Source organism: Phymastichus coffea, unplaced genomic scaffold (genome assembly GCF_024137745.1).
Source record: "Phymastichus coffea isolate CEN01 unplaced genomic scaffold, Cenicafe_Pcof_1.1 PCOF00151, whole genome shotgun sequence".
NCBI classification, from domain to species: Eukaryota; Metazoa; Arthropoda; class Insecta; order Hymenoptera; family Eulophidae; genus Phymastichus; species Phymastichus coffea.
Genome location: NW_026706962.1, coordinates 182408 through 193503, shown reverse-complemented (window position 1 = coordinate 193503; position 11096 = coordinate 182408). Strand labels below are relative to the sequence as shown.

Genomic DNA, 11096 nt, shown 5'->3' with positions numbered 1-11096 from the left:
TACCGATCAAACAATCTTTGAAACCGTAGTGAACTTGGTATGCAGGATCGGCGATATGAAATAAGTAGCAGTAGCAGTTGAGAAGAAAGCGAAGCACAGCTAAGATATAAGCAATGTTGTGCAGCTGGTTTCCACGGCTACCGACACGTCGCCTCTGCGAGTTTCGCGAGTTTTCACACCTCCTTCCGCAGTGGTGGCTGCTCTGCAAGCAGCGCAGCTCGTGCAAGTCGTTCATCGACCATGGCCGAAAAAGACGACAGCGCCTGGGTTTTCGACTCGCTGGTGGGCTTCTTGCAAGGTCCAATATGGTCGGCTCCGCTGCTCACCTTCATCGAGGAGAAATCTTTAAGTTAGTATCCATTTGCCGTTTTTGCCCAATCAACGCGAATAATCGTGCGACGATTGCCCCGCAGTATTCGAGCCGGAAACGTACGACAGCAAAGAGTACCGTGAGGTCTACCAGGAGTACAAAAACCTAGTCGACCTGCTGCTCGGCTGCTACATGGAAGACATGGCAATCAGTCCGGAGCAGTTCGAACGAGCTTGCACGCTGAACAAGAGCACGCAAGTACCGGTGCAGTTCCAACAGGTACAATCACTTACCTCCGATACTTATTCCGCTTTCAATGCCGAAAGTTTCGCGCCGAGCATCGCGTCCCTTCGCAATGCATTGCCACGCTAAGCAAAGTTGTTCCCGGCGAACGTTGCGCAGACCTTGTTCGAGCAAATCTGGGCGGCCAACGAGTACCAGGTATTCAAGCGCATGATGATCCAAAAGAACTTGGAGCTGCAGCTGCAAGCGCTCAAGATGATCGAGCAGAAATTCGGCCTGACGCCGGCTTCCCTGAGCAGCCAGCCCGAACACTTCTTGGACGAGGAGCTGCCGATGGAGCAGATTCTTCAGAATGAAAAGTAACGTGCTACAGCATGCAAGCTGGCTTTCATGACGCAACTCCAATTCTTGACCAACAGTGCCGACGGCAGCGATCGAGCGCACGACGACGAGCCGACGGCAGATCTGGAGCTCGATCTGGACAAGGACGAAAACGAAATTCGACTGGAGCACGAACGACTGACGACCAAGTACAAGGACGAAAGCGAGCTCCTGAGGGAGGCGCTGAAAAAATCGAGCGTCAATTCGCCTATCCTCGAGGAGGACGAGCAAGAGCAGCCAGCACTACACCAAGACCCAATGGGCATTCACGAACTGGACGCTTCCGCGAATTTCAGCATCAAGCCTGTAAGTGAGTGAGTGAGAGAGAGAGAGAGAGAGAAATCTCGGTTTGTTTGTATACGCAAAAGTCTCGCAAGATCTTTATTTTCGTAAAAGTTTTATTCGCAATTCTTACAAAATTCGTTAAAAAACTAAATACTCGGAAAGCGAATTGTCGAACAAAAACTGGTGTGTAAAGTCGCTACCGTCGTCATGATTGTTGATTCGTGTCCAGTGTTCATTTATGCGTGCTGTATGAGTGCGCGCGCGTTCTGTGTGTACGTGTAAGTGATAGATAGGTGTCGCATGTTGCAGAAGGAGGAAGCAAAAGAAGAGGACGTACGTAAGAGGCAGCTCTACCTGAAGGCGCAGCGCGACAAATTGGTTGCCTTGAAGAAACAAGCGCGCAGTCAAAGACTCGGTGGCGTCAGCGGTGCTAGCGCCTCGTCGACAAGGCCAAGCTCGGCGAAAATCGTCGCCGAGGCGAGCATCGACGGCAAGCAACAGGAGTTCAATGCACAGCCTATGGATTCTTCGATACTGCAGGTTCGCAAAGCCCTCGGCCGCCAGACTCAAGGCCGAAGTTGTATACAAGTGAACTGCTCTCTCGTTTGTGCGCTTCACCTTCATTTTCATGTCTATTTTATTCGCCTCTCGCCTAGTTTTACTATTACAACCCGTCACTTACAAATTATAACTCGCTATCGACAGTTCGCTACAAATGAAACCAGTTAGTCGGCAATCGGTCAGATAGAGCCTCGTCGTACGCCTGACCGTCCAAATAAATAATGCCCCAGCTTGGAAAAAATGTAATACGATATGTGTGTCTGTGTGTGTGTGGTGTGTGTGTGTGTGTGTGTGTGTGTGCGCGCGCGCGCGCGTGCGCGTGCGTGCGTGTACAGGTCGCTTTGTTTTTTCTCAGTTTTGTTTTCTGTATCATTCGGTGTGGATGGATATGCGTACGTGGTTTACACTATATAATTTGCCTTGAAAACTAGTAGACCGTGTCATCTAAATTTCATTGTTTTATTTAATTAAATATTCAACTCACTTTTACAACGCACATGTTCGTTCGCAACAATGACAATCGCTCATTTACCTCGTTAGCCTCTTAATCGCCTCGAGATTCATAGCAGGAAACGAAAACAAGAAAGAAAAGAATATACATTTTTCTCACATTTTCTTATTTCCCATTTGTCTTAATTATCAATATCAGTGCTTAATGAGTTGTAGGAATTAAAATATTTGCACACATCACATTTCAGTTATTCCACTTGCTGATGATTTTCATGCTGATTCAACTTGATTTCATTCATTCATGGTCTTCACAAAAGTATGTCTTTTTTCTCGTTATTCCGTCTCAACCACATTATCAAAATTTATGACTAGCAACTTAAGTGGTTACTCTTTGAAGTCCATATTGTTTTTTAGTCACCGATCAAACGACGAATGAGACTACTAACTATAAAAAGACTGCTTATATATTTTTAGTTTCATTAAGACTTTGTCTTCTGATGAGGTATGATCATTTGTCACAAAAGAAAGACTGGTGGTGCTGGCTTAGTGATTTAGATCATTAATAACTTACCATTCAAAGCTCATTTGCCTGGTTATCAGTATTGCGGGCCGGGAACTAAATTGAAAAAACGACTTGCTCGTGGTGATCCTGCAAAAAATCCGCTAGACGCTGCTTGTAAAGATCATGATATTGTTTGTTCTCAGTATCGAGAGAACATTGAGGCGAGAAACGAAGCCGATAAAAATTCTAGCTAAACAGGCCTGGGATAGAGTGCAAGCGAAAGATAGTAGTTTTGGTGAGACAGTTGCTGCGTTTGCTGTAGCCAACATAATGAAAGTTAAAAGTAAACTTGGTATGGATGTTAAAATTTTAAAAAAGGAAAAAAAACGAGGTAAGGGATTAAAAAATCGTCAACAACAACGACTTTTTATCTTTTTGTCTTTGCATCCCGCGACTTAAAATGTTGATTAGAAAAGAAAGTCACATTTGAACAATGGCGATGAAAGATATATATATTCCTATAAAGATCTAGGAATTTCATGATATTTTATTTACAATATGTAATGTATAAAGTATAACAACATCGAAGCATTTTAATTTCATTAATCTGATATATATAAAAAAACAAAAGGTCCGAAACACTCCGCGTATTACATATTTCACGTTAAATTCCATGTATGTATTCAAAGTAGCGTCCATAATAAACTACACATTCAAGTTCAAATTATACGTCTTGAACCTTTTATTTAGTATACACTCGTCATTCTTCTTTTTTTTCTCTTCTCTTCTCTCTCTCTCTCTCTCTCTCTCTCTCTCTCTCTCTCTCTCTCTCTCTCTCTCTCTCTCTCTCTCTCTCTCTCTCTCTCTCTCTCTCTCTCTCTCTCTCTCTCTCTCTCTCTCTCTCTCTCTCTCTCTCTCTCTCTCTCTCTCTCTCTCTCTCTCTCTGCGCTCTCTAGTATTTGTTGTACCCAGCATAACGATGTAATCCTAATAAAAAATGTCTATTTACCACAGAGGTGGGCATAATTCTGTCTTAATATCAAATACAAACATACTTTTATGTATTTAAATATAATTTGTAATTTTTTTATATTTAAATTTAGATATTTAGCTTTTTGATATAATTTCCGTTACACGTACGTTTCAAACTATTACAATGGTCATTTTTAAGCTTTGTACTTATTCAAGAACGCCAATGCAAATTTAAAATCTCACTTTATGTACAAAAAGGATTAAGTACCCAAGATTTAATATGCTGCCCACCTCTGTTTATTGCAATACGAAAAACATTTATTGATACCAATGATTGCCTGTTGTACACGTCACAAGTGCTAGACGAAAGTGTTTTAAAGATCCAAAGCAATATGATTCAGAACGCTATTGAAAAATATATTTTGAAAAATGTTGAAATAGAAATGTCAAAGTTAATGCTCACATAAATTTTCATTCTAAACAGTATTATACCTTCATTCGATTTCATCGAAGTTTTCGAACCATCATTATTTAAAATAAATATATGGATGGATAGTGGCAGTACACTGGAAATAACGTAAAGTAATCGTCAGTGTGAAGCATATTATGACTTTTTTATTCCCTTCAGAATTCGAATGAATTTCTTCAAATACAAAAATCTATCGGTAATAGAAAAAAAACTTCCATTCCAATACTTTACACGTTATTTTTTATCAACTTGAAGTAGAAAAGATGAATTACACTATATTATAATAGATACCTGTTTCAATGTATTCATATTTTGAATAACATTTTTCTGTACAATAACTTGTAGCCTTCAACTTGTGGGAGTTATAGCGTGTATTTATAGTTTGTATCAAATTCATATTTAAATAGAATAGTCGTTTTATTGTAAGTTTTCATTGCATCGACCATCAAAGGATAATCAATAAAATATGAATACAAGTTTTCACTATACAACACAATATCATCATTGGAAAAAAATGAATCTCTAATTGTATTTTCTTTATATCTTAGAAACACAGGAATGTCAATGAAATATCTGGCTCGTACGATTGCGTCGTATCGATATTAAATTATAAATGCCAATATCAATAATATGTAATTTTTAAAAGTCAAAAATATAGAAGACAAGACTGTAGGAAAAATCATGTTTAAGTTTCATTCAGAGTAATTTTAATACAGAGTGTCCACATCTAATTAATTACTTTGAACAGTTTTAACATTTGTCATCATAATATTAACCAATAGCTGCTCGCGGATTCAAATAATGTCTCTGAATGCCAACAGTAGGTTAAAAACTTGGTGTATGTAAATTTCAATCCAATAAAAACTTGAAAACAAATGTATTTCCAATACATTTGCATTTAAAATAATTATGTACTTTAAATACACCTGCATTTAAATACTGTATTTAAAATTTTCCTTGCTACAATGACCATTGTAACCGTGTAGTATTTTCAATCATCATTATTTTATAATTTCCGAATTGCTTTCAATACGTGTAACGTATTATGTATATTCTATTTAATAAATACATATCAGTGATTGTATTTGTTTCATGTTTAAATACAGTATTTTGCCCACCTCTGGTCACAGCACTCGTACTATTGACGGATAGTTTGCCTACTATGAGAGCCGTTGCCGTTTAGGCGTTGGACTCAGTTCTGATTCTTCTTCTTCCTCGTCTGAGTCACCTTCGTAATCAACCAAGCCCTGAACAAACAAACAATGTATTTCATTACTTATTCTCCTTTCGTTAATTGTATTTGCGAGAACATAACATTTGATTGTTTTCTAATTATTTCGAGTAAATATATGCAGATAGCGTTTCATGTAAAAAAATGTTTCAAATAATTATTTCCACAATGCAGTAAGTTAGCTGCAAGATATATACTTGCTCGTGACATGTGATACGCAAGCAATGACGTCATGGCGTTAAGCCATATAATTTGCGTGATGTTGAAATCAATTTGGAAATAATTTTCTGATTATCTTAAAACAGTTTTAAAACATTCGATCAAACTGAGCTTTAAAACTCCGAATTGGATCATGTGTGTCAGTCGTATAAACTGTGAATGGAAACATGAAAAATATATAAGTATCTTGCCTATCGAGGCCTAACCTATAAATTTCACATAAAAAATTTGTAAATAATTAAAAATTACATCATCAGTCAGTATTTTTTAGTTCACATGGAGAAAAATTCATTAAAAAGAATTAAAAATGATCATCATCTTAATAAAAATTTCTATTTAGGAAAAAATGTCGATTTCCCGAATTACTAAAATATTCAGATTTCAATTAATACTACATATATAAGAACCGACCTTCTTGAAAATATTAGATGTATTTTTGTCTGCTGCACTGATGGTTGCTGTAGGACTCATCGCATCGGCGGTGGCACCGATTAAGGGTGAGTCGTTCGTGGATGTAGGGCTGCCGCCACTATTGATCTGCGACTGCTGATGATGCGCAACCATGGAAGCAAGCTCACGACCCGGCGAAGGTGTCGCACTCGGCGTCACAACCGACATCACCGCCAAGCTGCTGTTGGTTGTGTTATTGTTAAGAAGTGCTTGCTGTTGAGGAGGCGAGTGCTGTTGCTGATGCGGTGGACTGCCTGTGTCCTTGGCGGAGTCGATAAGCCCACCACCACTACCACCGGAATTTGGCGAGTTGGGTTGCTTTTTCGCGGATGCTGGAGTCACGATGTCAGCAGCAGCCGCGGGTACCACTGCCTCACCCTCGTCGAAATCCTCCTCCTCGTTGAACCACATTTCCTCGTCCTCGTCCAACTGGCGTTGGTCTCGCCTGTATCGGCTATTTCTCAGTATCGACGGTACACTGAGTTTGGATCAGTTAGTAAAATATCGTGGTAAAGACAACACACGTTATACAGTGCGATTCATATACTATTGATTACTGTCTAGTAGTTACCTGTCTAGTGTTCCTCTGTCGCGATCTTTTAGTTTGTCTTGGTGTTGTTCATACCTTAGTTTCAAGGCTTTGAACGTTTGTACGTAGTCGATCGCCTCCAACTCTTTTGAAAAGTTCTCCACAACGTGAGAACATAGAGATTTGACGTCCTCCTGCAACCCAACAAGTAATTAACCTTTGTATTTTTTATAGAAATAAAGACGAATTTGTCTTTCTGAACAGACTCACCAATTTGATAAATTCAAACATCTCCAAGATAGCGGAGTCAAGAAGGTTATAGCGGCCGTTGTTACGTGTAAAAGCGTCGAATACCGGCGCAAACAGATTACCCTTAATGATATATCTATTATAAAATTCATCCTTAAGCGCGATAATCTTTCGCATAAACCTAAGAGCACAGAGCACTAGGAAAGTGTGCGTTGATTTCATTAATACAAGTATCTTCCTCAGCAAATCCTTATTTAAAATACAATTCTTGATGTGGTAAGTATGATGCTCCACACAAAACGACAGTAAATCGAGGATGAGGCCAAGTAGTTGCACTGTTCTGTAGTCTTCTCGCGCTGGCTTGTCGCCGATGGTATTTGCCAGTAAAGGCGCGATCAGAGAAACAATAGTATTTTTGTAGAAATAGTTCAAAAAGTCAGCTTTCTCCGACTTGTTCACCGAGGCCATCATATTCTCTGGATCGAGCAGCAGGCGCAAGATCGAGGCCAGCTGCACCGCACCACCTACAAATCCATAACATATAATTAATCGGCAACTCTAACTATCTCCAATATATAAACTTAACAGAATACAAATACATTACCTAGCTCAGGATCACTGTCGTTGACCAGTTGAGTGACCATGACATTGATGAGCATTTGCTCTTGTTCGGCATTGTTGACTTGCTGCAACGTGTAGTCTCTGACGACGCTCGGCGAATACTCAACAATGTAATTAAGTATATCGACACTGGCGCTCTTGGTCTGAGCGTCGTTGATGCTGAGCGTGATCTCAAGAGCCGGCAAAATGCCCAGCGCCGTAAGAGTTTTGTAGAAGGCTTCCTTGCCCTGGGGCTGAAGATTTTGCGAGAAGTTGCAGAATTCTTTAAGGAAGAGTACGAGGTCGCGCCTCTTGCTGTCGGGCGTGTTTTCATCAGTCAACTGGCGAAACAGTTCCGAGAGGAATTTCTCATCGTCCTGTATGAGGGTAACGATCTCCACTTTGTTAAAGAAGATGAAGCTGCTCAAGGTGGTGAGCATGTTGTCCTCGAAGACGCTCGGGGTTGGCAAAACCACGTCCTGAATGTACTGGACTCGATAAGTTTGGTGTATCTTTGCCAGCAGTTCGGCATTCGTAATAGGTATGGCCTGCTTAAACTTGGCCAACTGCTGCAGATACTGTCTATGCTTTTTAGGCTGAGGCAACGAGGGTTCGTACTCCAAGCAACCGACCACATCAAAAATCGTATCGTCGCTGAACATCACCTCGAACAGAGCATTCTTATTGAGGAGAAATATATTCTTAAAAATGTCATACAAATGGTGCAGTCCTTCCATGTTTCCCAAGTCTTCACACGTATGAAATAAGTTGAGTAACTTTCTAATGTAACCCTCGGATTCTAATGCCATTGCCAATTTTTCTTTCCTCATTGGAGAAGAAAGACAATTTCCAATAAGTTCATTTATATCTTCCAAACGTGCTAACTCACAAGGTGGTAATTCTATGGGTGGTGCTGAGTCGGACATGTCGTCGAATCGTTCATCTTCTGACTCTTCAACTATGTCTTGGGTTATTTCGACTGATGGGTCTTTCCCTTGAACCTGGCATATTTTTTCCCATATCTCATCGCAACCTGCTTTTTCTTGAAAACTTAAAGCTAAATCGTAGTTATCACTTTCTGACCATACGATTAGAGTGTCCTAAAATCAAATTGATACCATAAGTTATGTATTATTAGGTAGCATATAAAACAAGTCTAACATTGCAAAAATAGTAGTTAAAGAATATCTGGCAACTATTCAACTCTGAATATTTAGCTCAATAATATATCAATCTATAAATGGCTATTGTATACATTTCAAATTGTATATAATGTAATTTATTCAAACAATATTCAAGACTTGAATGATTGTAAATATACCTGCTGTTTTTGATAGGCAGTATCTGGCTGAATTTTGCTCTCTAGTAAAATAGTTCCATCACTTTCAGCTCTAACTAAAAGTGATGTACCTTTTAACCTATCTATATAAGATGAGGAAACATGTCCTGTCCCACGATCATCCCACTGTCTGTCTGCATTCAATGCATATAACTTTACTCTTCTGCGTGTGTCTGTCATGATGGAAAATTAGTTTGGCTGCATAAAATAATGATACAATATCACCAAGCAATTAACATGCTGTCTTCTCTGCACAGTTCATTAAACAATTTAAAGACAATAACAGAAAATAAACCTATCTCACAGCTATTGTTGTAATCAATCACATGAGTTCATGTCTGTCTGAGGTGTTAAAAAAAGTAATAAAAGAAAGAAGAAAAAGCACAACCTAATTATCTCTCGGTTATAACAGTTTGAGCAATCCTTATAAAACACATATCATCCAAAGTCACTTGACTCAAACATCAATGAATGCAGAGCAGATCCTCTTTCGTCATCTTGGTCGCACTCGAGACAGTGTATCTGTATTGTCAACGCTACGTTTGGCTGATAAAAATCTAATCGAGACTCAAGGTTAGCGACGCACACAACAGCAGCTTGACGTTCGCACGGGTTTGCACCTTGACAGTAATGTGGCTGCTGGCGTAGCAGCGTCTTGGAAAGAATGTAGCTTCAGCGAGAGGGAGATCGTGAGAGACAGAGAGGAATATCTAACGGCCCTTTGACTCCTTAGTCAGCTGCCGCTGTACGTCGCAGTGTGAGGGACCAGAAAGGTTGTATAAGGACCGCCAGAGACAGTTACCCTTTTGGCCGATATACGTATATATTTGTTTACTGTCGTAGTCGTGCGCGTGAAAATGTTTACGCGTGCTCTCGTTGCATAAGTCTTCCGCTCGCTTTTGCTCGGCAATGAATCTCTCTTCTTCCTCTTTACGCAAGCTGTCCTCTTCTATTCGGCGATGCTCGCGCGGGAAAGCAGCAGCAGCAACAACAGCAGCAGCACTGCTGGCCTCGTTGTCCGCGTGTCGTCACGAGCAGCCAAATCGTTCGTTCTCTCCGTCTTTCACCTGCAGCACGCACCGGTTTCCTCTTCTTCTCCCTCGGTACACAGAGAACAAACACCGAAACTTTCCCTCTTGCCTCTGTGCCCTTTCTCCGTGACTAACTCTTGCGCGCGACGTCAACTCCTCACTCTTTTTCGCTCGCTCTCTCTCTTTCTCTCTCTCTCTCTTTCTCTCTCTCTCTCTCTGTCTCTCTCTCGGTTGCCGAGAGATACGTACGTGAACTGCTCTCTACCGAGGCGGCAGAATCAAGAGAGCGACAGAGCCGACGACGGTGTGCGCGCGCGCGCCCCTCTTCGTGCAAGTATAAGTGTGAGAGATACGCGAAGCCAGAGTTAGAGAGAGAGATAGAGAAACGAAACAAAATCGCAAGGCCAGGTCGCCGATTAAGACAGTTAATAAGCTACGTGAAGTAGCAACAATAAACCGTGTGGTCTTCGGCTTTTGCCTCAACTTTATGCGATGCTCAGCCACGCAGGCGATGTAGCAAGTTACACTTGACGGCAACTCTTACCCCCCGCACAACACGAGATCGGCGTCGTCGGACTTGCCGTAACTTGCCGGCCGCTTAATTGTGCTGCTGAGCCTCCGGTTCCCTTGATTTTTGGCAAAGCCTCGCTGATTGGCTTTGCCTCGCTTGCGGGCCCCCGGGCTCACTGCCTCGATCACACCGATTGTCTAACGTTCAACACTCGCCAACTCGCACCACAGGCCACAACACAACACTCCGCCATGTTAGATTATCACGCGCACTCACACGTATACACACCTACGCTCTCTCTCTCTCTCGATCGCGAGTGACTCCCACCACTGCCACTATTTAGGAGACATTCGTATTCGTATATATTCGAGTTCGAGCTGAACGGTGCTGCCGTGTGCTATGCACACTACTATAATCACGGAGTTCACCGACTTGACTTCACGGACTCCCGCGATTTTTAAAAATTGTTTATTATTCGTGTATATATACTGCTCAACGTGTTACTGTCCTCAATTTTACCAAGATGACCAATGTTTACGTAGGCTCTATACATAATAGACTAGTTGAAACTCGTTTCACAAAACAGATGACAAAAATACTTACGCGGCTAATTGTCTATCGTCATTCGTCCGCTACTAAACATCTCGTTACAAACGAAGTTGGTATCATCATTTCAAATGAACTGAAATTATATTCATTGTTATTATGTTGTTAGTACTATCGACTTCCATTGTTTCGTTTATATTTACTTAATAAATGCCATA

The 11096-nt window shown here is 40.9% G+C and overlaps 2 protein-coding genes across 4 annotated transcripts; one reads left to right on the top strand and one right to left on the bottom strand.

Annotated features, from left to right (window-relative positions):
• Nucleotides 1–2542, top strand: LOC131672477 (cilia- and flagella-associated protein 36). Of its 2 annotated transcripts, XM_058949721.1 has the most exons (6): nucleotides 1–37; nucleotides 125–349; nucleotides 414–589; nucleotides 689–912; nucleotides 973–1240; nucleotides 1529–2542. In XM_058949721.1, the coding sequence occupies exons 2-6, from the start codon at nucleotides 241–243 to the stop codon at nucleotides 1946–1948; spliced, it is 1197 nt and encodes a 398-aa protein (XP_058805704.1). In that variant the 5' UTR covers nucleotides 1–37; nucleotides 125–240; the 3' UTR covers nucleotides 1949–2542. The 2 variants fall into 2 exon arrangements, with proteins under 2 accessions (XP_058805704.1, XP_058805705.1); XM_058949722.1 differs by lacking the exon at nucleotides 1–37 and having other exon boundaries at nucleotides 217–349; nucleotides 713–912.
• A 1136-nt stretch (nucleotides 2543–3678) lies between these two features.
• On the bottom strand, nucleotides 3679–10929 carry LOC131672469 (serine/threonine-protein phosphatase 4 regulatory subunit 3). Of its 2 annotated transcripts, XM_058949701.1 has the most exons (7): nucleotides 8773–10929; nucleotides 7456–8551; nucleotides 6873–7375; nucleotides 6645–6796; nucleotides 6035–6551; nucleotides 5292–5420; nucleotides 3679–3719 (listed from the first exon to the last, which is right to left on the bottom strand). In XM_058949701.1, the coding sequence occupies exons 1-6, from the start codon at nucleotides 8968–8970 to the stop codon at nucleotides 5334–5336; spliced, it is 2553 nt and encodes an 850-aa protein (XP_058805684.1). In that variant the 5' UTR covers nucleotides 8971–10929; the 3' UTR covers nucleotides 3679–3719; nucleotides 5292–5333. The 2 variants fall into 2 exon arrangements, with proteins under 2 accessions (XP_058805684.1, XP_058805683.1); XM_058949700.1 differs by lacking the exon at nucleotides 3679–3719 and having other exon boundaries at nucleotides 3731–5420.
• Between the last annotated feature and the right edge of the window lie 167 nt (nucleotides 10930–11096).

Excerpts from the sequence above, each read along its gene's own strand:
- LOC131672477 (XM_058949721.1), top strand. The coding sequence starts at position 241 with ATGGCCGAAAAAGACGACAGCGCCTGGGTTTTCGACTCGCTGGTGGGC. Across the intron at positions 913-972 it reads CAGATTCTTCAGAATGAAAA|TGCCGACGGCAGCGATCGAG; the intron begins GTAACGTGCTAC and ends CTTGACCAACAG. Across the intron at positions 1,241-1,528 it reads CGAATTTCAGCATCAAGCCT|AAGGAGGAAGCAAAAGAAGA; the intron begins GTAAGTGAGTGA and ends CGCATGTTGCAG.
- LOC131672469 (XM_058949701.1), bottom strand. The coding sequence starts at position 8,970 with ATGACAGACACACGCAGAAGAGTAAAGTTATATGCATTGAATGCAGAC. Across the intron at positions 8,552-8,772 it reads CTGCCTATCAAAAACAGCAG|GACACTCTAATCGTATGGTC; the intron begins GTATATTTACAA and ends ATTTGATTTTAG. Across the intron at positions 6,797-6,872 it reads TGTTTGAATTTATCAAATTG|GAGGACGTCAAATCTCTATG; the intron begins GTGAGTCTGTTC and ends GTTGGGTTGCAG.